Raw genomic sequence first — 24,847 nt, 5'->3', positions numbered from 1 at the left:
AATTCATCTTTTTGCATGCTTCCAAATCTTTGAATGATGTTCAATCTTCATTCCAAGAGACCCTGCACATAAAAAGTTAGCCAAAATTAGTGACAAATAAGCTCAAATAAGATTTTCGCTCTGGACCCTCTAGAAGGGTTAGGAGTGAAATCTTCATCCCAGGCTAAACTGCTCAATTTTCAAGTTTCAAATCATTTCATAGCGCAAGGTTAGATCATTTTCCAAGTTAGGAACAAGGTTTCAAGCTCAAACAAGGTGGCAAATGAAGCTTATGATGAATTTCGCTCTGGACCCTCTGGAAGGGTCAGGAGCAAAATTCCTCTTCCAAGCTAAAATCCATCATTTTTCAAGGTTTTCAAACAATTCCAAAGTCCAAACATGTCCACTTTTCCCTTCAAAATGCCTTGCAAATTCAAATTTGGTCAAATAAGGCAAGAAATGAATCCTAGGTTGATTTTCGCCCTGGACCCTCTAGAAGGGTCAGGAGCGAAATTCGCTTTGGACCCTCTGGAAGGGTCAGGAGTGAAATTTGACATTTTTAGACTCTCCGTCAGGATAATTTTATGGAATATAACATTTAAGTATAAGTGACTTATACTTTAAGTTATATTCCATATATACTTTCAGGATGTTTGAGAGTGGTTTCAGACCTCCAGGAGCTATATTGCAAAATCTAGTTTTTGGAGGATTTTTCAGTTTTCCAGACTTAGTCAAATTTCAGGATCAGGTCGTTCCAGACTTAGCCAAATTTTAGGATCAGGACTTTCAAACTTCATCACTCACCAACTTGACCTAACTCAAGCAGAACCTGCTATCCAGGTGATCCTCTTGGCGACACTCGAAAGTTAAAGGCTAACAGACAAAACCCTAAAAGACCTAAAAAACAAACCCTAGAAAGCAAAAAAAAGGGGTCCCCATTTGCAATGGGGCGATGTGTGAAAACGTCACAACACATACCTAAACCTTTTATGAAGTGATCAACCTTCACTTTGGAAAGAGGTTTGGTCAGAATATCTGCCATTTGATCTCCTGTACAAACATATTCTAATTGAATCACATTTCTGTCTACCATATCTCGCACATAGTGGTATGGAATCACAATATGCTTGGTTCTGTCATGGAACACTGGATTAGCTGAAAGTTTTATGCAGCTCTGATTGTCACAATGTATAATAGTGGGTTTCATAGGTTCTCCAAACAACCCCACAAGCAACTTCCTAAGCCATACTGCCTCTCGGGCAGCCATAGAAGCTGCAATTTATTCTGCCTCGATGGAGCTTTGAGCTACAGAGGACTGCTTCCTGCTGATCCAAGAAATCATGGTTGAACCTAGACTGAAGCAACACCCTGAAGTGCTTTTTCTATTAGTTACACTTCCTGCCCAATCTGAATTTGTAAATCCATGTAGTTCTATATCAACTTTCTCATATTTGAGACCAAGGTTTAGGGTACCTTGTAGGTATCTCATGATGTGTTTTACTGCAACCAGGTGTATCTCCTTAGGTTCACATATAAACTGACTTAAGGCATTAATTGCATAACAAATATCTGGCCTTGTATTCACCAGGTACATCAGGGACCCAATCATCTGTCTGTATTGAGTAGAGTCAGTGGGTTGTGACTCTGCTGTTGCTTCTTTAAGTTTGTGTAAATTGGTTTCCATAGGAGAGGTCATGGGCCTACAGTTTAGCATTCCGAATCTCTTCAAAATATCCAAGGTATACTTTCCTTGGTTTAGTATAATGTTGTCAGAATTCTGCCATACTTCCAATCCTAGGAAGTAATGAAGGAATCCCAAGTCCTTCATATCAAATTATTTGGATAGATCTTTCTTGCATTGATCTATAAGGCGATCATTTCCTGTGATTAATAAGTCATCAACATATAAAATCAACGTTAGCATATCACCTTTATTTCTTTTGTAGTAGAGATTAGGGTCTGCATCATTCTTAGAGAAGCCTAGTCCTGAGAGATAGGTGTCAATTCTTTCATACCAGGCCCTGGGAGCCTGTTTAAGCTCATAGAGAGCTTTCTTGAGTCTACACACATGAGACTCTGCATCATGAATTTCAAACCCTTCGGGTTGCTCTAGGTAGACTTCTTCTGAGATCTCACCATTTAGAAATGCTGTCTTAACATCCATCTGGTGTACCTTCCACCCCTTTGCTGCTGCAATGGCTAATACAACTCATACTGATGTATATCTAGCAACAGGTGCAAAAGTTTCTTCATAATCTATTCCTTCCCTTTGTGAGAAACTTCTAGCTACAAATCTAGCCTTGTGTTTTTCAATACTACCGTCTGCAGCATGTTTGATCTTAAAAAGCCATTTAGATGAAACAAAAAATTTCTTAGCTGGCCTAGGAACAATCTCCCAAACATCATTTTTCATAATGGACTGATACTCTTCAGACATGGCATCCTTCCATACTTGATGTTCAAGTGCCTCTGATACATTGTTTGGTTCGGCTTTAGAGAGATCATTCATAAGGGCAACACAGCTAGTGAATTTATTAGGCCTTTTGCTTTACCTAAAGGTCCTTGAAGGAGCAACAAACTTCTGAGCTTCTGCTACAGTCTTGGTGGCCCATAGTGGTCTTTTTTTGAGGTTTTCTCTAGGTGGACTTTGAGTTTCACTTATAGTTTCCTCAGGATTCTCCCTCTGAAGCTTAGGAGTAGGATCTTTATCTATGCTAGGGGTAGGGATATAGATTTCAGAGTCTAGAGAGCTTTGGGCTCTTTTGAAGGCTAAGTCTTCTTCAGAGATCACATCCCTACTTAGTTCAATATTCTTTTGACCAGGTATATAGATCCTGTAGGCTTTGGAGGTTTCACTATATCCTACAAGGATTCCCCTTTTTCCAGAAGGCTCTAATTTTAATCTTTTCTCCCTAGGAGCATGAATATAGACAGGGCATCCAAATATCCTAAGGTGGCTAATATCAGGTTTTGATTTAGTAAAGACTTCCTCAGGGGTCTTATCTTCAAGATGGGAGTGAGGACATCTGTTTTGAATATATACAGCAGTGCTAGTTGCTTCTGCCCAAAGATTGACATTTAGATTCTGATTAAGAATCATAGCTTTGGCAGCTTCAACGATTGTCCTATTTTTCCTCTCAGCTACCCCATTTTGTTGAGGGTTATAAGGTATTGTTAACTCCCTCTTAATCCTTGAATTTTTACAAAACTCTTTAAATAATTTTGATGTGTATTCCCCCCCATTATCAGTTCTTAGGGTTTTAATTTTGTTTCTTGAGTAGTTCTCTGTTAGTGATTTAAATTCTTTAAACCTATTAAGGATCTCTTCTAATTCTTTACATTTCAGAAAGTAGATCCAAGTTTTCCTAGAGTAGTCATCAACAAATATTACATAATACAAAAATCCCCCCAATGAAGGTATGGATTATTGTTATTAAGATCCGAAAAGGATCCGGAATTATGGTTGAATGTGTCTCTTATCATGGTTGAATCCATTTTTCGGATTTCACAACCATCACCATGAAAGACAAAATTGTATACATTTTCGCACTTCTCTCCAACACACAATAGATTATGATGCAAACCCTTCACATAGTAAATATTGTCAGTATTATGTTTTCCATCAAAAGAAATAGAACCAATTCCCACAATTGTTGTCTGATCATCTCCGAATCTAACAAAACCACCATCATATTTATCAAGTTTCACAAACTTACTTTTGTCAACAGTCATATGATTTGAACATCCACTATCAATCAACATTCATTTCTATCTCTTCTAGCATGTAAAGCAGTAGCAACAGTCCTAGGAATATCAATCTTAGGTAAATCTCTCACTGCACTTGATGAACTAATCGTCACTAAGTTGTCAAAATCGATATGCCACATCCTTTGGTGCCAAAGCCAACTATCATTGATTTGAGACAACAAACAATGCTTTGTAGCTCCTAGCAAATACATGTTTCCGCCAGTTCTTTTCCCTGCTGTAATAACAATTCCGGATCCTTTTCGGATCTCACAACCATCATCATGAAAGACAAAATTGTATCCATTTTTGCACATCTGTCCACAACACAATAGATTATGATGCAAACCCTTCACATAGTAAATATTGTCAGTATTATGTTTTCCATGTAAAGAAATAGAACCAATTCCCACAATTGTTGTCTGATCATCTTTGAACCTAACAAAACCACTGTCATATTTATCAAGTTTCACAAACTTACTTTTGTCAACAGTCATATGATTTGAACATCCATTATCAATCAGCATTCATTTCTATCTCTTCTAGCATGTAAAGTAGTAGCAACAGTCTTAGGAATATCAATGTTAGGTAAATCTCTCACTGCACTTGATGAACTAATCGTCACTAAGCTGTCAAAATTGATATGACACATCCTCTGGTGCCAAAGCCAACTATCATTGATCTGAGACAACAAACAATGCTTTGTAGCTGCTAGCAAATACATGTTTCCGCCAGTTCTTTTCCCTGCTGCAATAACAATTCCGGATCCTTTTCGGATCTCACAACCATCATTATGAAAGACAAAATTGTATCCATTTTTGCACATCTGTCCAACACACAATAGATTATGATACAAACCCTTCACATAGTAAATATTGCCAATATTATGTTTTCCATCAAAAGAAATAGAACCAATTCCCACAATTGTTGTCTGATCATCTCCGAACCTAACAAAACCATCATCATATTTATCAAGTTTCACAAACTTACTTTTGTCAACAGTCATATGATTTGAACATCCACTATCAATCAACATTCATTTCTATCTCTTCTAGCATGTAAAGCAGTAGCAACAGTCCTAGGAATATCAGTCTTAGGTAAATCTCTCACTACACTTGATGAACTAATCGTCACTAAGTTGTCAAAACTGATATGACACATCCTCTGGTGCCAAAGCCAACTATCATTGATCTGAGACAACAAACAATTCTTTGTAGCTCCTAGCAAATACATGTTTTCGCCAGTTCTTTTCCCTGCTGCAATAACAATTCCAGATCCTTTTCGGATCTCACAACCATCATCATGAAAGACAAAATTGTATCCATTTTCACACGTTTGTCCAACACACAATAGATTATGATGCAAACCCTTCACATAGTAAATATTGTCAGTATTATGTTTTCCATCAAAAGAAATAGAACCAATTCCCACAATTGTTGTCTGATCATCTCCGAACCTAACAAAACCACCATTATATTTATCAAGTTTCACAAACTTACTTTTGTCAACAGTCATATGATTTGAACATCCACTATCAATCAACATTCATTTCTATCTCTTCTAGCATGTAAAGCAGTAGCAACAGTCCTAGGAATATCAATCTTAGGTAAATCTCTCACTGCACTTGATACACTAATCATCACTAAGTTGTCAAAATTGATATGACACATCCTCTGGTGCCAAAGCCAACTATCATTGATCTGAGACAACAAACAATGCTTTGCAGCTCCTAGCAAATACATGTTTCTGCCAATTCTTTTCCCTGCTGCAATAACAATTCCAGATCCTTTTCGGATCTCACAACCATCATCATGAAAGACAAAATTGTATCCATTTTCGCACATCTGTCGAATACACAATAGATTATGATGCAAACCCTTCACATAGTAAATATTGTCAGTATTATGTTTTCCATCAAAAGAAATAGAACCAATTCCCACAATTGTTGTCTGATCATCTCCGAACCTAACAAAACCACCATCATATTTATCAAGTTTCACAAACTTACTTTTGTCAATAGTCATATGATTTGAACATCCACTATCAATCAACATTCATTTCTATCTCTTCTAGCATGTAAAGCAGTAGCAACAGTCCTAGGAATATCAATCTAAGGTATATCTCTTTCTACCAAAAACAAACAATCACCATCTTCATAATTAGATTCATCATCTGAAATTCCAGCATCATCTTTGACATAATAGGCTCTCTTATTAAACTTTCCTTTATTTTCTCTAGATTTTTGTCTTGAATTCTTTTTCGGACACCTAGTAGCAATATGACCAATCTTCCCACATCTAAAGCATTTAAGAGGTAACATACCTTTGTATTTGCTGGTGCCTTTCTTCAATCTCCTTACAAAATTTGCTTCCATCTCATCTGAACTTTCATCTTCTAGATCTTCCTCAGAGGCTTTAAATGCAGACTAAGTCTTAACTTTGTCTTTTCCAAATTTTCTTATTTCAAATGGTGATAGAGTACCATAAAATTGCTCTCTAGTGAAATTCGAATCATAGGTTTCTTCAACAGCCGAGATCTTGTCACTGTAACTTTTCGGTAGGGACATCATGATCTTCTCAATTATGTCTTTGTCTGTCAAGGTGCCTCCAAGTTCTCTGATTTCATTTATCGCACTATCAATCTTCTGAAAATAGCCAGTTATGTCCTCTCCTTCCATTTTCAAATTCTCATATCCGCGCTTAGCTGTTAGCTTCTTTGATGATTTCACTCTGTCATTCCCTTTATAGATATCTCTCAACTTTTCCCAAACCTCATAAGTTGTATTCAATGAAATAACCTTTGTCAATTTAGTTTTTAGATAAAGCACTAAAGGTAGCATACCCTGCCTTTTTCATTCTCTTCATAAGCTTGAACCTCATTAGGAGTGGTAAGACCATTTGCCGGTTGAACATACTTAGTTACCACTACTTTCCAAGTATTGTACCCCTACTTTCCAAGTATTGTACCCCAAAGATATCAGGTAGCCTCTCATCTCCACTTTCTAGAAACTATGGTCAGATCCTTCAAAGATAGGAATAGTCAATTTATGTGCCATCGGATCAGGATCTACCTCAAGCGGTTAAGCTCTTCTCCAAGGAACCAAAGCTGATAGCAATTGTTGAATATCCGGGCAACTGAGAGGGGGGGGGGGGGGGTGAATTAGTTGATAACTTAAAACAATTTCTTTTATTCTCACGTCCGGATCGAAACCAACAAAATTAATTAACACAGATATAGCATGAAAACATGAACATACAACAAATCACACAATGAACACCAGATATGATGTGGAAAACCCAAGAAGGGAAAGACCGTAAAGAATGTTAGTTCTCAATATAAAACATTGGTTAAGGTGATTTTTACAAAAGGTGGCTCACTTCTAGAATGCTCACTGCAGGTGGGCTCACTGCCCAGAAAAAGACTCCCTGTCGAAGAAGAGAGAAAGAAAGAAAGAATCCACCACTAAAACGACAATATGCACAAACCGGATTGTTTCTGGTACCTCAATACCAACACAGTCTCACATATCACCAACAGTTTGATCTTTCCTTTCCAATTTCGCATATCTTCAAAACAATGTCACATTTTTTTCTATATCCTACTCAATTAGATCATTCTCATATATATATCGTCTTCGGGAAGCATATTCTTCCAAATCGGCCAAGACAAAGATCTATTATAGGTCAACACTAAACATTCCGATGGTTGGAAGAAATGAGTAGTAGACCATTCCACAACACATCAATGGTCAGATCAACATGATACAATCATTGCATATTCTGGACCTGACACACACGCTACACCACAAGCCGTTGCACATCCTTGAATTCTGGACTTAATCCAGATCCAAACACCATTATCCAAAACAATAAAAATAAGAATGAGATCAAGATATACATGAATACCAACGATCAACACCATATCCAATACTCAAAAGAATCTGGATCACTATCAACACATCTGTTCTACCAACACATCTTCCGGAGCACCTAAGATTCCGGGAACACATTTTCTGGATCACCAATACCAAGAACATCAAGGACATCAATGCCAACCAATATGTTGACATCAATGACAACCACTCAACAACATCACCATCATATCTACAACAATCTGCAACAATCCTTTATTGAGATACAACTCCCACAATGGCAGTCTCCAGTTTGAAATGTTAACCCTTCAAAATGGACAAAAATGAGTCTTAATGTTGGGAATTAGTGTTCACATAGGTATTTAGGTTAGCTATAAAGTTGTTGACAAACAACTTAATATTATTGTTACAATATAATATTGTTAGTATTGTTTGTTAGAATGTTATAGGATAACATGTATTATTAGTTATACAAGAGATCAAAGTTTTAAAACTCGGACTCGCCACGGACTCAGCAAACCAAAAATTTGGACTCGGACTCGGACTCGGACTTGTGAAAGACTCGCGAAAGACTTGGCAAAAAAAAACCGTAGTTTTACAAAAAAAACATAAATAAATTAATGCGTTTAGAGAACATAAGAGCCATAATTGAAACATTACACGTCATATGATCTACAAACACACAATATTTTTAATTTCATCATTCATACTCATAGTTTCAACTCTAAAATGTATAATAGCAGCATAAGTTTATAAATGTTTACAAAATTACATATAACGATATGTCCAACTCCAAATGTGAAAAACAACAATGAACAAAATAAAGAGAAGACTACATCTTCCTCTTTGTATTTCTCCTAATAGAGCTCAATTTTTCTGATTTTATCTTCTTTCCTCTCCTCCTTCAACCCCTACAAACCTGTTATAACCAAGCAAAAATGCCAAATGAGGGGAAAAGATAAAAAAAAACTGAGTTTTATTGCTTGAATGGTGTGTTTTTTGGGCTACGTGAGTCCGTATGAAAGACTCGCGTGAGTCCTTGCAAAAGACTCGCGTGAGTCTTTCATATGGACTCGCTAGGACTCGCCTCGCGAGTCTTAGCAAGTCAACTCGTGGCTCCCATGGACTTGCGAGTCCGTGGCGAGTCCATGAGTCTTAAAACTATGCAAGAGATTATACGTGTGTGAGTTGTTAGAAGTTTAGAACAACTCATATAATTAGGGAGTGGTTCCTATAATGTAGGAGACTAAACTCCTATATAAGTGTTGTATTCTAAGTTACCGGTACGTCTAGGTTTTTACCTGAATCCGGGTACGATTCGAATTAGATTCGGATTCAAGCTGGAATCCCTGTGGAATCAAACAGGGTTCCTGCATTTGCCCTCTGAAACGTATCCACGTTTTCAACCATGAATGCCAACGTATTTTGAATGACGTGGTGTTTTTTTTCCGATTCCGTGGCGTTTTTCTTCAAACGAGGCACAACGCAGCAAGGCGACGCACGACGAGGGCAAACGAGGCACAACGCAGCAAGGCGACGCACGACGAGGGCAGACAAGGCACGACGAGGGCAAACTGATGCACGACGAGGGCAGACGAGGCACGACGACGGCAAACGAGGGCAGATGACGCACGACGACGGCAGACGAGGGAAGGCGACAACGCGGGCATTCACATAGGCGATGCAGCAGGCAGGCACGACGACATGCAAGAGCTCGAGGCAAGGCAAGGCAAGAGCTTGACGCAAGGCAGCCTGGCAAACACGACGGGAAGAAACAGGTTTTTTTCTTTTCATCACAAATTTAAAAAAATTGTTACAAACTATAGTATCATAATATCATTCTATAGTTTTAACTTTTAGAATTTATATTTATTTTTTTATTTGTTTGTTTATTAAATTATTTTATTTGTTTATTATTATAAAAGTTTAGTTTATTATTTATGATTTATGGTTTAGGTTTATAATTTTATTAGTTTCTTTAGCAAGTTGGAATTTAATTGTGAAATATAATTTTATTAATTAATCAATGATGTATATTTATATAATAATAAAAGATAAATATTTAAATGTAATTCTAAAGTGAAAATGAAATTATTGATAATTATGTAAGTAAATATGTTTACTTTCATAATCATTAATAATTTCATTTTCACTTTAAAATTAAATTAAATATTTAACATTTATAATTTATTGTTTAATTTCACTTATTAGACTGAATATATGTATATACTATATATTTATGATTTTTACATTTTTTTGTACAGACGTACCCAAACGTACCCAGCCCCCCCAAAATTGCCGTACCAGCGTACCGTACCCACGTACCCGTACCCGTGCCCGTACCCGTACCGGCAACTTAGGTTATATTTGATTGAAAAATTATGAAGCATTGTATTTTGTCATGTTTGATTTTTACTGCTATTATTCTGCCTAAATTCTCTTCATGGTATCAGAGTAGGGCATGAAAAAATTTCCTTCATTTTTACTGCTATTATTCTGCCTAAAATCTCTTTATGGTATCAGAGTATGGCATGCAAAAATTTCCTCCACTATCTATTCAGTAAAATTGCGATATCTTGATACTGAATGAAAATAGAAAATTCAAAATATTCGGGAAAGGTGAGAATGGGTAGAATAAAACCCACAAATTGTTTGAAATGATTCTGAATATTGTATGAGCAGTTTGAAGCGGAGGATGGATGTGATATGGCTGCAGTGTGAATGTTTCACCACTATTATCTAAAGTGATTTAAACACAGTAAGTCAATTAGAGTTGGTTGAATACTTGGAGGCAAGGTTTGGTATGTGGACATGTGCATGATTTCAATTAGAAGTTTGCTTCCAAGATCACTAGAGATTTTTTTTTTTGTAAAAATCATTTTGTTATGGTCAAATTTGATGTGCCTTGGTGTGAGCATTGCCAAGCTTTGGCTCTTGAGTGTGCTTCTGCTGGGAGTGTTCTGAAAGGATAAGTTGCTCTGTTGAAAAGTTGATGCTATAGAGGAATTAGATCTAGCAGGTAAGTATAGTGTGTAGAGGATTCCTCCAATGTATTTCTTTGTTAATGGAATTGACAAGCCATATCTTGGTGAAAGAACAAAAGGAGGAATTGTTAGCTGTTACAAAACTCTGCCAGCCATCATCAATCTCACCTCCAATCAGGCCACATAAGTTCTAGTTGAAATAGAGAGTTTAGTTGCCATTGGTTAATTTGATTCTCTTGTGGATCCTACAAATGAAGAGTTTGCAGCAACTGCAAGGTTAAAAGATAATTCTGAATTGATGCTCTTGACATTGAAATCATGGAGGTATTGCACCACTAGTGGCAGCACCATAGCCACAAAGTTTTAACCGCAACGTGGTATTTTCTGTCTGAATGAGCTGAGGCACTATGACCATCAATGGAGAGTGTTTTGATCGATAAACATCCCACATAAAGTAACAGAGTCGTTGCTGCACATTGTATTGGTTTGTTTTGGGTATTTATTAGTCTTCTAGTTTTGCTGCTGCTTTTCATTTCCCTATCAGTGGCGTTTTATTTGATCTTGAAGATAGTGCAATGAGCTACAACAACCTTAGTCATTGTCTGAATATGAGAGCCAATTAGAGGAAGTGCTCGCACTGAAGTTGTAGCAATCCTCACTTCAGATCTGTACCAAAAATTGCAGACCAGAAAAGCATAGAGGAAGGGAGCAACTCATAGTTATGGCTGGTGAAATAAAAGCTTTTGGTCATCCTATTGTGTTCAAGCAAGTCAAGTTCTCTCAGATCTTAATGTGGATGTTTTGTTTTGTTTAGTCTTTTAGAGCCTATACTCTTAGATTGAGGGTTTAAAATTGTTTTATTAGTTCTTATAGATATATTTATGTGTTATTTTAAAAGTCAAGTAGTAATATTTTAAAAATAGGGTCCATTTAAACAAGTCATTAATGGCCATGCCATCAAAAGTGTCAAAATATTAAAATCATTATTTCAATTGTAATTGGATGCACTCTTGCTTGTAAGTGGCATCCATTTTGTGGGGGGGGCATTGTAACTCTGAGCCTATGAGCCAAATTTTCTAATTAAGTAGCAACTATATTGGAGGACATTCGGTGACCTCTCGTCAGTCACTAGCAATGGAGCTATGAAATTTCATTAGTGACAAAACAATTTGTGCCAAAATGACTAAAACCAAGATTGGTTTCTATGTGGTAGTGGCAATTGTCTCTTATCATTTGTGCTCAGAGTGACAATAATCTATAATGGTGGCTACATACACAATGAGGATTTAGTTCTCAAGTGTTGTAAGTTGTGGTTGGAAGTGTATGTGCCCAATCACAATTCTTGGTTGTTTGCGACTGGATGTGTTTGTCCCCAATCACTATTGTTGGTTGTTTGTGAATGGATGTGTTTGTCCCCATTCACAAGATGATGTAAAAGATTGGATGTGTTTGTCCCCAATCACAAGAGTTGGTGGTTATGATTGGTTGTGTGTGTCTCCAATCATAATTGTTGTGATTAGAAGTGTATGTTCCTGTTCATAACTGTAATGTTGGATAGATGTGTTTGTGCCTATCCAAACTTGTTGTAAGACCTTGGATAGATGTGTTTGTCCCTATCCTTGGATGAAAGAATAATTAGCATAGTGAGGCTAGTTCCACTATTGCTTCTCACGAGTAGATGTGTATGTCCATACTCGTCGTACCTTAGGATGACCTACTGAATGTGGTCATTAAGTATTGTGATGTACTTTCTCCCCATATTCACACTAAAGGGGTGTGTTGGGAATTAGTGTTCACATAGGTATTTAAGTTAGCTATAAAGTTGTTGACAAACAACTTAATATTATTGTTAGAATATAATATTTTTAGTATGATTTGTTAGAATGTTATAGGATAACATATTTATTAATTATATGAGAGACTATAGGTGTATGAGTTGTTAGAACCATAGTTGAACTACTCGCGACTCGGCTCGACTCGCCAAGCCCCTGAGAAAAAAACTTGGCGAAAACTCGAGAAAAACTCGGAAAAACTCGGCAATGTAAAAACACGCTTAATTTTAATAAAAAATATATTTTTTTTGCAAAATTTAATGAGAAGATGCATCCAATGAGTCAATAAATGATAACACAAAAGAAACAAGCTGATTCTCATCCTCATGAGAAATGCTGATGGCTGGAAGCAAAATAGTAAATAGTTTTTGTAAAACCAAAAGTAAATACAACTTCCTCTTCCCAGCTCTAGCTAAAACTAGTTTCAAACTTTCATCATATTTGAAATTTCATCATTCATACTCATAGTTTCAAACTTTCAACTCTAAAATGTATAATACCAGGATTTCTTCAATGCTAATTATGTTGTTATATGGAGCCTAATAAGACTTGGAGGTTAATTTTTCTCTACTCCCATCAGCGCAGTTTCCCCCTATATTTTTCGACGGGGGTTTGGGGGCAGTGCCCCCAAGTTGGGATCAAGGGGCATCGCCGAAGGATCCTGAAATTTGACTAAGTCTGGAAAATTGAAGAATCCTCCAAAAACTAGATTTTGCATTATAACTCCTGGAGGTCCGAAACCACTCTCAAACATCCTAACAGTATATATGGAATATAACTTAAAGTATAAGTTTCTTATACTTAAATGTTATATTCCATATATGAATCCTGATGGACAGACCAAAAAACTCGGTGATTACTTGAGGGCATAGTGGGCTCTGAGCGTGGCCCTTCCAAGTGAGTTTCCCCCTTCTCAGCCCAAAACCATATCGAAAAACAAAAAAGACATGTATTTTTTGCCGTTTTCGGCTTTTATGCTAACGCTGGCGAGTTTTTCTTTAAAACTCGCCGAGTTTTTGGCAAAAACTCGCCAAAACCTCGGCGATTTTTTGTCACTCGCCGAGTTTTCGGCGAGTGTGTCATCTATGGTTAGAACAACGCATATAATTAGGGAGTGGTTCCTATAATGTAGGAGATTACACTCCTATATAAGTGTTGTATTTGATTGAAAAATTATGGAGCACCATATTTTCTTATGTTTGATTTTTACTGCTTCTATTATTCTACCTAAAATCTCTTCAATTAGCCCTCTAGGTTGCTAAAACTGAGTTTTTCCTAAAATGATGCTCTCACATGTGCCAAAATGGTACAAAAGCCACTTGAACAAGTGGAGTAGGTTGATAAATACCTACAGATCCAATTTCATTAGTTGGGCAAGCATTTAACCCCCCAAACTCCAAATATCCCATTAAGGCCCTAGGTAGGGTTTTGACAGGGCAGTGAAGGTAAAAAATTATTTTTGAGTTAATTTTTAGTTTCAAGACCTCTAACAAAGTGCATTAGGTTTTTTTTACCCTTGACATCTCCAGGTTTCAATTGGAGCTCTCAAAATTCCATACAATGCCTGAAATTTATATTTTATTAGTCAAAAAGTACAAAAAAATGCATTGAACGGCCCTGTTTTGAAAGAATGACTGAAATCCTCTAATTCAATGATTGAAATTAAATTTTAATTCACTTCATGACTGAAATCCTCTAATTCAATTATTGAAATTAAATTTTAATCCACTTCACCTATGGAATGATGAAAAACTAACAAATTATGCCCCATACACAAGAAAACTAAACAGCAAAGCTTCAAATCTCATTTATTTTGCAAAAATGGAGGTCTAGAACATTGGTAACACCCAGCCAGCATTCCTGCAAACAAAATTTTAATTTATTTTCTCTCCAAAAACTATACAAAAACTGATTTTTCCTTTATTTACAAATGATTAAATATCCTTAACTACCTAACTCACACCCATGTCAATCAAACTTTACAAATTAAGCATTGAAGACCCCTAATTAGGTACTTGGGGTTGAGTGAAAATATAAAAAATTTAAATTTATGACTACTTGTGTGTTCAAACTAAAAGAAACACCTCTTAACATGATTAAACATCTAACACAAGATTTAATGAAAGTTTAGAACAAGATAAAATGATGCTCCTGCATCATACTCCCAAGGAGCAATGAGCTGGCTCATGAGCTCCTGGTTATGAGAGCTGCAAGGTTACTCTCATGCTTGTTGATGCCTGATTCAGTCATCCAAGTAGCATCCTCCATTGAATGAACTTTCCACTTCACTAAGATCTGCTAGTACTCTTTACCACTTATCTGTTTAACAAATTTCTTGTCCAAAATAACTTCTAGCTCTTCCTTGTTGGCTTCTTGCAATTGGTTTGCCCATTTTCTAACTAATATTTCCTTTCTCTCAGCCGTGTCACCTTTGTCATCACCTTCTCTCTATTGATACAAGTGTGCAACATTAAATATAGGAGAGATTCCAACACTACTTGGAAATTCTATCTCATAAGCATTGTTAGAAAACTTTCTTAAAACCTTACAAGGGTCAATTTTCTTCATTTTCAGTTTGTTATACTCACCTTTAAGAAACCTTTCCTTCCTCAACTGAGCTAACACCATGTCCCCAATCTGAATATTAACCTCTCCTCTTGAGGTCTGCATGTTTCGTGTATTTACTCGTGCTTGCCTCTAATTATTTCTTGACTTGTTCATGTGCCTCTTGCATACAATGGCAAACTCCTCCCTCTTAGCACTTCTTTTCTCCATCTTTGTAGACTATTCGGGTATTTACTTGATTAATTAAACAATATTTGTTTAATTATTTAAGTTCCCTTTATCTCTTTTACACTTAAGCTAACTTTAGGTGCATAATAATTAATTCTTTTATTAATTATTATGTGCAAACCTAGGTTTTCCTTTTTAGGGTTTCTTGACCTATTAAAGGTTGAGTTCTTTCTTTTCCTTGTAAGAAGGAGGATTATTACATTACACTTTTTGTGAATATTGAGCTCTCTCTTTTTGAGCATATTTTCTGTCTATTTCTTTCTCTGTGATTTGCTTCCTTGCTTCTCCTTGTAACAGGTTTTTCAGATTGCAGAGATCATTTGGGCTCCTGTGGTGTTGTATTTTCTCAACTCCAACATGGTATCAGAGCTTCAGATTTGTAGCTATCTGTTCTTGTTTTGAGAATTTTTGCATTAGAAGCAGATCTGGGGTTTCATAAAGTTTTTTATGCATCTAGGGATTGGTTTTTTTTTTCTGAGCACTTTGGGCCTAAACGGACCTCACCATCGTGCTTAGAAGGCCCGAAAACCCCTATAGTCATATAAAATTTGACCTTTTTTGGTTATTGAGCCTCTGGGAGTATTTTTTTCTCCAGATCCAAGCCGTACGGCCCTGGCATGCAGTTCAAGAAAAAAAATAATTTTTTTTTTGCTTTTTTATGGCATGTAGGCCGAATGATTTTTGTTTGAAAAAAAATCATCAAAAAATCAACAAAAATCAAGAAGGCGTAAGTTTTTTTCAAAAAAAAAAAAAATCAAAACAAAATTGTTTTTGGGGGGGTTTCCCATGGTACGCAGGGTACCGTGGGGCCCCCTGCACTCTGCAAGACTGCCGTTGCTTTCAGTACAGCCTCGCCGCCTGCTGCCGACGCTTCCCCAGCTCCTCGCCGGCCGCTTCTTCCGACCGCTGCTCCTCGGCGGTGCGCCTTCCCGGCCCCCCACCGCCGCTCGCCTGCGGCCCTTCTCCCACCGCCGCTCCACAGCCCTGCCACGCGCAGCCCCGTCGGCCCGGCCCCTGCCGCCTCCGCTCGGCCCCGCCCCCGTTGCCGCCGCTGTAACCCCGGCCGTCAAAGCTCCCTGACCCCGCCTCCCGCAGCCTCCCTGCGGCCCCGCCAGCCCTCGCCTGCGGCCCCTTTCCGGCCCCGCCGCCGCTGCAACCTTTGGCTCGCCGGCCACCTTGGCTCCGCCACCCGGCCACCGGGGCACCACCTGGCCACCGGAGCTCCACCAGCCCGCCACCAGAGCGCCACCCACTGGCCACCTCTGCCCGTTCAGCCACCAGACTACCCCTTCCTCTTGTTTTGAAGGGGGGTTTGGTTTTTTGGTCATATCTTGGACATACGGAGTCATTTTTTCAAAAACGAATAGGCATCGAAAAGTTGGTTCTGAGCCGAACCTCGTGATGTTGGTAATTTTTTCCAATTTTGCTGTTTGACTATGTTTTTTTTCTAGTCAAAGTGGGGTCTCTTTTTTGCACTCCAGGAGACGTAGAATGAGCATCTGAACTCCGTTTTTCGAAAATTTATATTTTTGGAAAGCATGTGCTGTGTACTTTCTAGCCATATGAGTTTTATTTCCAGATTCTGCTCCATGCATATTTTATTTAGTTTTTGCTTTTCAGCACTCTGGTGGATATCTTGGTTGTTTCAGGTCTTGGGATCTCTTCTCTGAGTAGGATGTCTTGGTTTTGGCTCTTCTTTTTGTTTCTAGTCTTCTTATCATTGTAGCTTCTTTTATGCAAATGCACTGAGATAAAGTGCCATCATGCATTGTTTACTTGGGATCTTGCACATCTTGTGCTTTATTGTACATGCACTACTTATAAAGTGCCATGGGGGGTTGATGTTTGCCTTTTGTTTGCCATCCACCTTTGTCCAGTGAGTGTTCCTTCTAGGACATTCAACTCATGATGTGTGTCAAGTGAGTGTTCCTTCCACGACACTATGTACTTTCTTAGCACCTTCGATGTTCCTGGTTCTTCGTCATGCAGTTCTAGTTGGTGTTTTTTTTCAGTGTACCTATCCCTCTTCAGCATTATGGGGAGGTTTGTCCTGTTGGTTCTAATGCTTCCATGGTTCGATTGATCAGCTCTTCAGGCTTTGGTTTCACATGCCATCTGTATCTTTGATTTCAGTTGTTTGCCTTGTTTGCCTTCTGATTCGAGTAGTGTCATTTGAGGGCACTCATAGAGATTACAGTCTTCTCTACCTGGTCATGTTCTATTTCAGTGGAGGTTCTTTAGAACAGCAGTTATTCTTCGACAGAGTTTGCAGGTTCTTCATGCTTCAGTGGTGTTCTTTTCCATCTCTTTTTGGAGTAGAGTTTTTTCCCACGTGGTTTTCTCTATTTCTCCAGTTCATAGAGATTTCATTGTATTTGGGTACCTGATCAGGCCTTGTTGCCTGGACCCATCTTTCCTGCTTTCAGTAGCTGTTCTAGGTTTTAGCTTCTCCCTAAGTCTAGCTTAAGGGGGGGGTGTTAGAGTATTTACTTGATTATTTGTTTAATTATTTAAGTTCCCTTTATCTCTTTTACACTTAAGCTAACTTTAGGTGCATAATAATTAATTCTTTTATTAATTATTATGTGCAAACCTAGGTTTTCCTTTTTAGGGTTTCTTGACCTATTAAAGGTTGAGTTCTTTCTTTTCCTTGTAAGGAGGATTATTACATTACACGTTTTGTGAATATTGAGCTCTCTCTTTTTGAGCATATTTTCTGTGTATTTCTTTCTTCCGTGATTTGTTTCCTTGCTTCTCCTTGTAACAGGTTTTTCAGCTTGCAGAGATCATTTGGGCTCCTGTGGTGTTGTATTTTCTCAACTCCAACACATCTTTCCTAAATCTCTCATCTCAAAAATGCCTCTTATATGTGAACTGTTTACTCAGGTAGAGAAATATTACTTAACATATAGAGTAAACAGAATTATCACTTGTAGAACATGGAATGCCGGAACAATACAATATCAAGTACAATATAGTTTTGGAAAGATCATTTATTCCAATATGCAATGTGTACATGACAATAGTAACTAAACCCCTACACAGGCAAAATGAATACATAAATAGTAGCCCATGGTTGGTTAAGATTACCAAGCACTAGGAACTGTCAAGTAACAACTAGTCGTTGGGAACAAATAAACACCATTCATAACATAGCTTACTAATTACTACACACTTTGCACTTCGGCTAATCAATATTTATTTCAAAACAACTTGGCATAATCTGCCAACTACATCAGGCCCCCCAAAAAGAAGTCTTCTAGACAATTGGAACAAAGCGGGGAGCTGGAACACGCAACAAAACTGAAAGAAGGATCATTGAGAGGGATGAGAAGACGTCCTTGGGCATATGAAGAAAGCTGGAGCTTCTGGGAGTGTTGCTATTGAAGGTGCTGGAGGTGTTGGTTGGCCACCAATTCCCTCTCCTTGGCTGCCTTCACCATATCCGCCTCAATTAACTGCTTTTTAGTCCTCTCAAGCTCGTGGTCCTTCTCCATTAGCTTCTCATCCTTCTTTGCCAACTGCTACACAAGATGAGTAATCTTTTCCATACATAGAGATAAAAGTGAATTGATGATTGTTGTGGATGTAGTGTTTTGCCCATATGTAGATGCATGCAATTTTCATATCCACATTGTCTTCAAAAACTTGTGTGAAATAGTGGCATATCGGATGGAAGGTCCCATCTTTGTAGCTAGCTTTGAATGACCTTTTATTTTTATTTATTTGCTTCGTTGCATTACTTCTTGTCTTTACTTCTATTTTAAAGTTTTAGTTTTCATTTTCATTTTTTAATTATAAAATTTAGTATATTAAAAACAATCATTACATTTTTAATCATGAGTTTTTTGATAATCATTGTCAAATATCATCCAAATTTTTTTTTTGTTGAACATGAACATGAACCTCCGGACATAAAACACAGGTACTATTTTACTCTAAAACCTTAATAAATTTTAGTCAGAATATTGACAAAAGAATAGAGTATAGTAGCAATGTTAGAATCTTCACATGTGCAACTTAGAAGGATTGACTGCCAACAATTTTAGGGAAAAATATTTTGCTATCATTTTGTCGAGTGGATCATCATTTGCCATTTGTTTGTATATTACTAAGACCCATATATTCTGTGTAATCTTTTAATTTCTAGAATAAATTGCTCACTTTCTAAAGTTGCTGTACTTGGTCATGATGCCTTGATTAAGTTTGGATGTAGCTCTACTCATTGAAAATAAATTGTGCTATCATTTGTCAACTTAAATTAAGATTTACTAGTTTCAATATGTTGTCATTTGCGTATTTAAACTTTAAAGTTAATGTTAAACTTTACTGTTCTTGTTTTGAATGTTCAATGTCATGATATTTTCTATAAATTATTACAATATTAAAAAAAATGACATCTTTAAGTATCCCCATCTCCTATTTTCAAAAATAGACGTAACGTTATTGGTACCAGTCTCCCGTACCAGTACTAGTACTCGTATCTTAGCAACCTTGATTCTATGTATTGGGTTGCAAAGATTAGAGTTAAGTATGGTGGATTAGAAACATTTTGAAATTTGAGCTATTAAATGTACAAAGGGTGGTTCTTTTTATTTGCAAATGGTCCACCTTTTCTTTGTTTTCCAAGCTTGGATTGCATCAAGCTTTGTCCTTTATGATGAAGCTTGTACTGTTAGACTAGTCTTTAATAGTTTGGTCCTGTCATGTTTTCTTCACTTTTTTTCTTTGCATTGTATATTTCTTTCCTCTTACTGTATAGTATTTATATTATTAATTGTTATTTCTCATTAGAAAATAAGCATTTTCATTCTTCATGTGCCATTCCGTTTCAAATTTATTCACAAGTTTTCCTTTCCATAAACAAACATGTAATGTAGTGCATCGTTCCATTTGCAGGTAGGTATTTCAGATTTTCGCGTTCTTCCTTTCTAAGGGATATCAAAATGGGTTCAATACGGTGTCAAATGAAAACCTATTCTGCAGTGAACCCCTTTAATCATGATCAGGAAAAAATAGTTTGGATATGGACAGAAAACAAGCATGTCATGACTACTGCTGTTGAAAGAGGCTGGAATACATTTATTTTCTCTTCAGATAGCGAGCAACTTGCCAGTGAATGGGCCTGTAAGAAATTTTAATCTGATTATCATGATTATGTATTTTGCTTGTTAGGAAAAAAAAAAGGAATTCAGAGGACCAAGAATGACTAATTGTAATTTACTAATTTTTCGTCTGCAAGCACACAATTATCCAGGAAGATTAAATCTTTTACAGGCACGGAAACAAAATTATGTGTCTCTAAGATACTAGACATCAAATTTGATTGTGGCTGTTGGCTTTTTCAAGTAAATGTTTTAAAATCAGATGTGGGTTTGTTCAGCAATTGCAAAGATCAATCGTCTGTTCATCAGTGATGGGTATATATATGACAGTGAAAGAAAACAGATTGGTGCATTTGCTGAGGTTTCTTCTCCTAGTCAGCTTCAAGAATTAAATTTCATGGTTGGGCAGGCAGAGCATATAGTGCTAAATTGTCTTGATTGGCAGGTGCACATTTTTAATCAGCATTATGTTCTGAGCTGTTGTTTTTTCTACATTTGTAAATATTATATGTTGCCACAATAGTGATTGTGAAACCTTTCTACAAAATTTCTTTCCATGTAATTGACTTTCATTGCAGTCTATAGATAGAGTCTATATCTATTAATCACACAATTTGCAGTAGCTAGACTGTCCCTAAACATCCTAATCACAGACTTTGATTGTTGATCGAATGTCCCTGAAATTTTTGCAAATGCCAATTAGTGCGCTTTTCTTTAGCATATGATTTAATAACTGCAGGTGGGCCAAAGAACACATCACATATCTCACAATGATAAGTATATTATGCACATGTAGGTTTTAGGAATACTTTGTCACCATAAAAAAATAAATACAACATAGATGTCCTATTGTATTGGACACAGCTAATAGAACAAAAAACATTAACAATGTAACTATCCACTATATGTATCCTATGGCAACATATTTAGGCACAACAATAGTGGGTATGGAATGATCAATGAACCATAAAGTCTAATTTAACAAAGGAAATTCCATGATGGACTTTTTTTCAAGTTTAAAAAGCATAGGATAAAAGAATGTTCAAAACTGGTCCTATTTCAGAGGTTAAACTGACAACCTCCTCTTTCGCATACAACTTCTGTAAATTGTCCTCTTCTGTATCATTCAAACAATCACAATTAGCTTCCTAATGCAAAACAACCTCTTCTGCATTCTCTTTTTCTTATTCCTTCTTGTTTTGGGTTTATTTGAGAGATCTATGTTGGGGAACTTAGCATGGAGACATGGTTGATATATATCAGTACTTCTTATAGGTACTTATCTATGAATTATGGCATGCCATTGGCAAATCAGCATGTTCTTATCTTATGCAAAACTCACAAATATTCTTTAGCAATAGGTCATCGGATCCTAAAACCCTAATGGAAAGCATGAATTAATTAAAATCAGCATTGTTGACATGATCACTCAATGGGTTATGCAACCTCTTGGCAGTGGGGTGTCCACTTCCTCTCAAAGAGAGTATCTTTGTGCAAAATTCTGCCTCAAGAAGGGCTGAAAGGATGAATTGGCAGTGGTCATCATAACAGTGATCTTGAAAAAAGGTGCATAGAAGTTCTCCTATGGAATATTTTGGCATTGGAATTCAATAAGAGGAAGCTTGGGAAGTATCATCACTCATTCAGAACCAATAAAACATATAACAGTCGTTGGGAAATATCGTAACTCATTCAAAACCAAGGTCATAATTGTCTTCATAGAGGCTATTACATTTTCTGCATGATTCTTATTGGTAGTTGCTAAGAAATGTTGAAACATTTTAAGAGTGAATTCATCACATTCTAGATCCAGCATCACAACACATGAATTGACTTTTGTAACAGTTCTGGAATCGTGAGCCTCCTTGCAAATGAAGGACTTTTGATCTCATTTTAACCTCGAAAACTTTCAACAATCAACTGAAATATCTCCCTCATTGTGGCATCATTGCATGGGACTTTAGGTGCCGTTATTCTTGTAATTTCACTAATATAAGAGATAACTACAAGTTGCACATCTTTATTTGTGTGCCTCAAAAGCTAGGGCTTAACCAAATAAGTCATTGATGCAATCATAAGTTGCATCATCTCCATTCTACCATAGATAATCAATTCCACTTCCTCCAACAAGTTGAGTAATTCATCTTTCAACTGAGGCAAGTGCTAGAGCCTTTTTGTAATGTCCCCTTCCTTGTGATAATGCATTCAGTGGTCCATTGGCTTATTCCGGAGACTCGTAGGTTATGTGGAAAGGAGAATTAGGGTTTCCATATTCTATGGAGTTCTGACCAAGCTTGTCAGGGGTGGAATGTTAACTTAATATTTTTAGTAAGTTAGGGTTTGGCTGTTTGGATGGTGCAGTGTTACTAAGATCGCCAAGATCTTTATCTGGTTGCGAAGATCACGATTTTCGGAGCAATATTTCATAATTTACTATTTTTAGTAAGTGGCAATTTGGGCATTCTATTTTTGGCAGTCCTGGATTTGGTCCTGATTCAACGTAGTTCAGTGATCCTCATTGCTCAGCCTCATTCTGGATTTTGTTGATAATCAGTATTGGAGTTATAAGCGATTTAATTAAATATTATTTCCTTATCCTAAGGTTTAATATTTAATTATTTTATTACTAATTGATGATATGGGGAATTGTGCATAATGTGATTTTTGTTGTCCTCAATTTTTGATTTCAAAAATTGGACTATCACATAGAAATTTTTGTTAAAAAATGAAAAATTTTACTCTATGGCATGCTTCCCGAGGTAGAAATTCGCTCCATCCTTGGACTGGATCGATTGTTGATCCATCCCCAAGCTAGGTTTCGAATTTCGTCGCGTTTCGAGTCCGTTTGCTATGTTTTTGCGTCAATGTAGGGTAATTTTTCGATAATTACCAGTAACTGGTAATTTGTTTTCCAAAACCCCCTTGAAGCTTTTAGGCTTGTAGGGGAATTTTTCTCCAATTGAAAGTTTTTATAAAAACTTGTCATGGGGGTTTTAAAACCCCCATTACAAGTAGTTTGACTTAAAGTTAAAATAAAACTTGTAAATGGTATTTTAAAACCCCTTTGCATGTCTTTATAACTTAAAGTTATTTTTATAAAGTTAAAATAAAACTTGTAAATGGGATTTTAAAACCCCTTTACATGTTTTAAGTGAAATCACTTGTAAAAGCAATTCTATTTCCCTCTTACAAGTAATTTAACTTGTAATTTCTTTTCTAAAACCCGAAATTGGCCTTAGAGGCAAAAATATGAACATTTTGAAAAACTTGTTGTTTTGTTTCTAAAACCCGAAATTCTTCCATGCCATTGCAAGCTGATTTAGGTTCGAATTTTTTGGAGGAAATGTAGGGATTCCTTCCAAATGTGGATTTGCTGCAACTTTGAAGGATTCAAACCTATTTTCCACGCATTCATTAAACCTTTTTTTCGCCATTTGTCTTCTTCAAAGCGTTTTTTCTGAATCATGCATTCATGCGATTTGCCATGGTTTGGGGGTTTGAATCCATCTATTTCTAAGGCGTTTTTGGCTCAATCATAAATGCGTTGGATTCTAAGCATTTATTAAACCATTTTATGCACATTTTTGGTTTCGGATTTGCAAAAAGGCCCTAAAAACCAGTCACGTTTTTTGCCAAGAATGCATTCTTCGCCTATAAGGTATGCTTTCATTCCTAAATCGTTTTTGCTTTGTCTTGTATTTAATGGTGAATGAAATCAGTTTTGAACCATCTCCTTGGCATTTTTACGTGGCATTTTTATAGCAAATCGGTTTTTCTTTGGTCACCATGCGTGGCTAAGTTTCTTCCTTTGTGTAAATTCTATTTAAAGGGCATCATCTTCCATGTTGGGTTGATTCTCCAAGTTTGGATTTCTTCTCAACCTTGCAAGGTAATTTTTATTTTTTGTATCTCTTTCTTATTTCTTTCCTTGCATTTCCTTGTTTAGTTTTAGTTTTGTTCATGTTCATATTGGGTTTATGAGAGGAAATTCCCCATTTTACAAAGAAATTTGTAAAGTAAAGTTGTTCTTCCCCTTTGCAATTCTCCTTCTTTACTTGCATTCGGGTTTGTAAAACCCGATTGCAAGTAAGAGGAAAATTTGTGTTCTTCCCTTTTTGGACAAAGACTTAACCTTCTTTGATCCAAAAGATCAAGTTTCAAAACAAGAAAGATGTGTTCTTCCCAATGTGTTCTTCCCAATTTGCAATCTTCCTAATTTGCAAAGAAATTTGCAAGTGTGAAAAGTTCTACCTCAAAATGTGTTCTTCCCTTTTTGGACAAAGACTTAACCTTCTTTAGTCCAAAAATGAAGTTTCAATGACGAAAAAATCAAGTTCTTCCCAATTTCGGGTTTTGAAATCCGGATTGCAAGTTGAAAGTTCTTCCCATTTTGGCATGACAAAGTTCCAAGTGATCTTCCCAAAATTCATTTTACCTATCCGCTTCCAATTCCCTTATTCGTACTTATCGTCTTCGTCATTTCCCGCATGCCTAAATACCTTTTTTTCGTCCATTCCTTCGATTTTCAGTTTGTAAATA

At 36.7% G+C, this 24,847-nt stretch overlaps 1 protein-coding gene across 7 annotated transcripts in view; it reads left to right on the top strand.

Annotated features, from left to right (window-relative positions):
* Positions 1 to 24,847, top strand: part of LOC131044943 (uncharacterized) — a 148,547-nt gene that overhangs the window by 23,672 nt on the left and 100,028 nt on the right. For all 7 annotated transcript variants that reach the window (XM_057978429.2, XM_057978432.2, XM_057978434.2 and 4 more), the window contains 2 exons: positions 20,103 to 20,330; positions 20,587 to 20,753. In XM_057978429.2, the coding sequence (XP_057834412.1) occupies positions 20,103 to 20,330; positions 20,587 to 20,753 (395 nt within the window). The remainder of the gene's footprint in view (positions 1 to 20,102; positions 20,331 to 20,586; positions 20,754 to 24,847) is intronic.

Source organism: Cryptomeria japonica, chromosome 1 (assembly GCF_030272615.1).
Source record: "Cryptomeria japonica chromosome 1, Sugi_1.0, whole genome shotgun sequence".
Lineage (NCBI taxonomy): Eukaryota > Viridiplantae > Streptophyta > Pinopsida > Cupressales > Cupressaceae > Cryptomeria > Cryptomeria japonica.
This window is presented reverse-complemented; position numbering and strand designations above follow the sequence as displayed.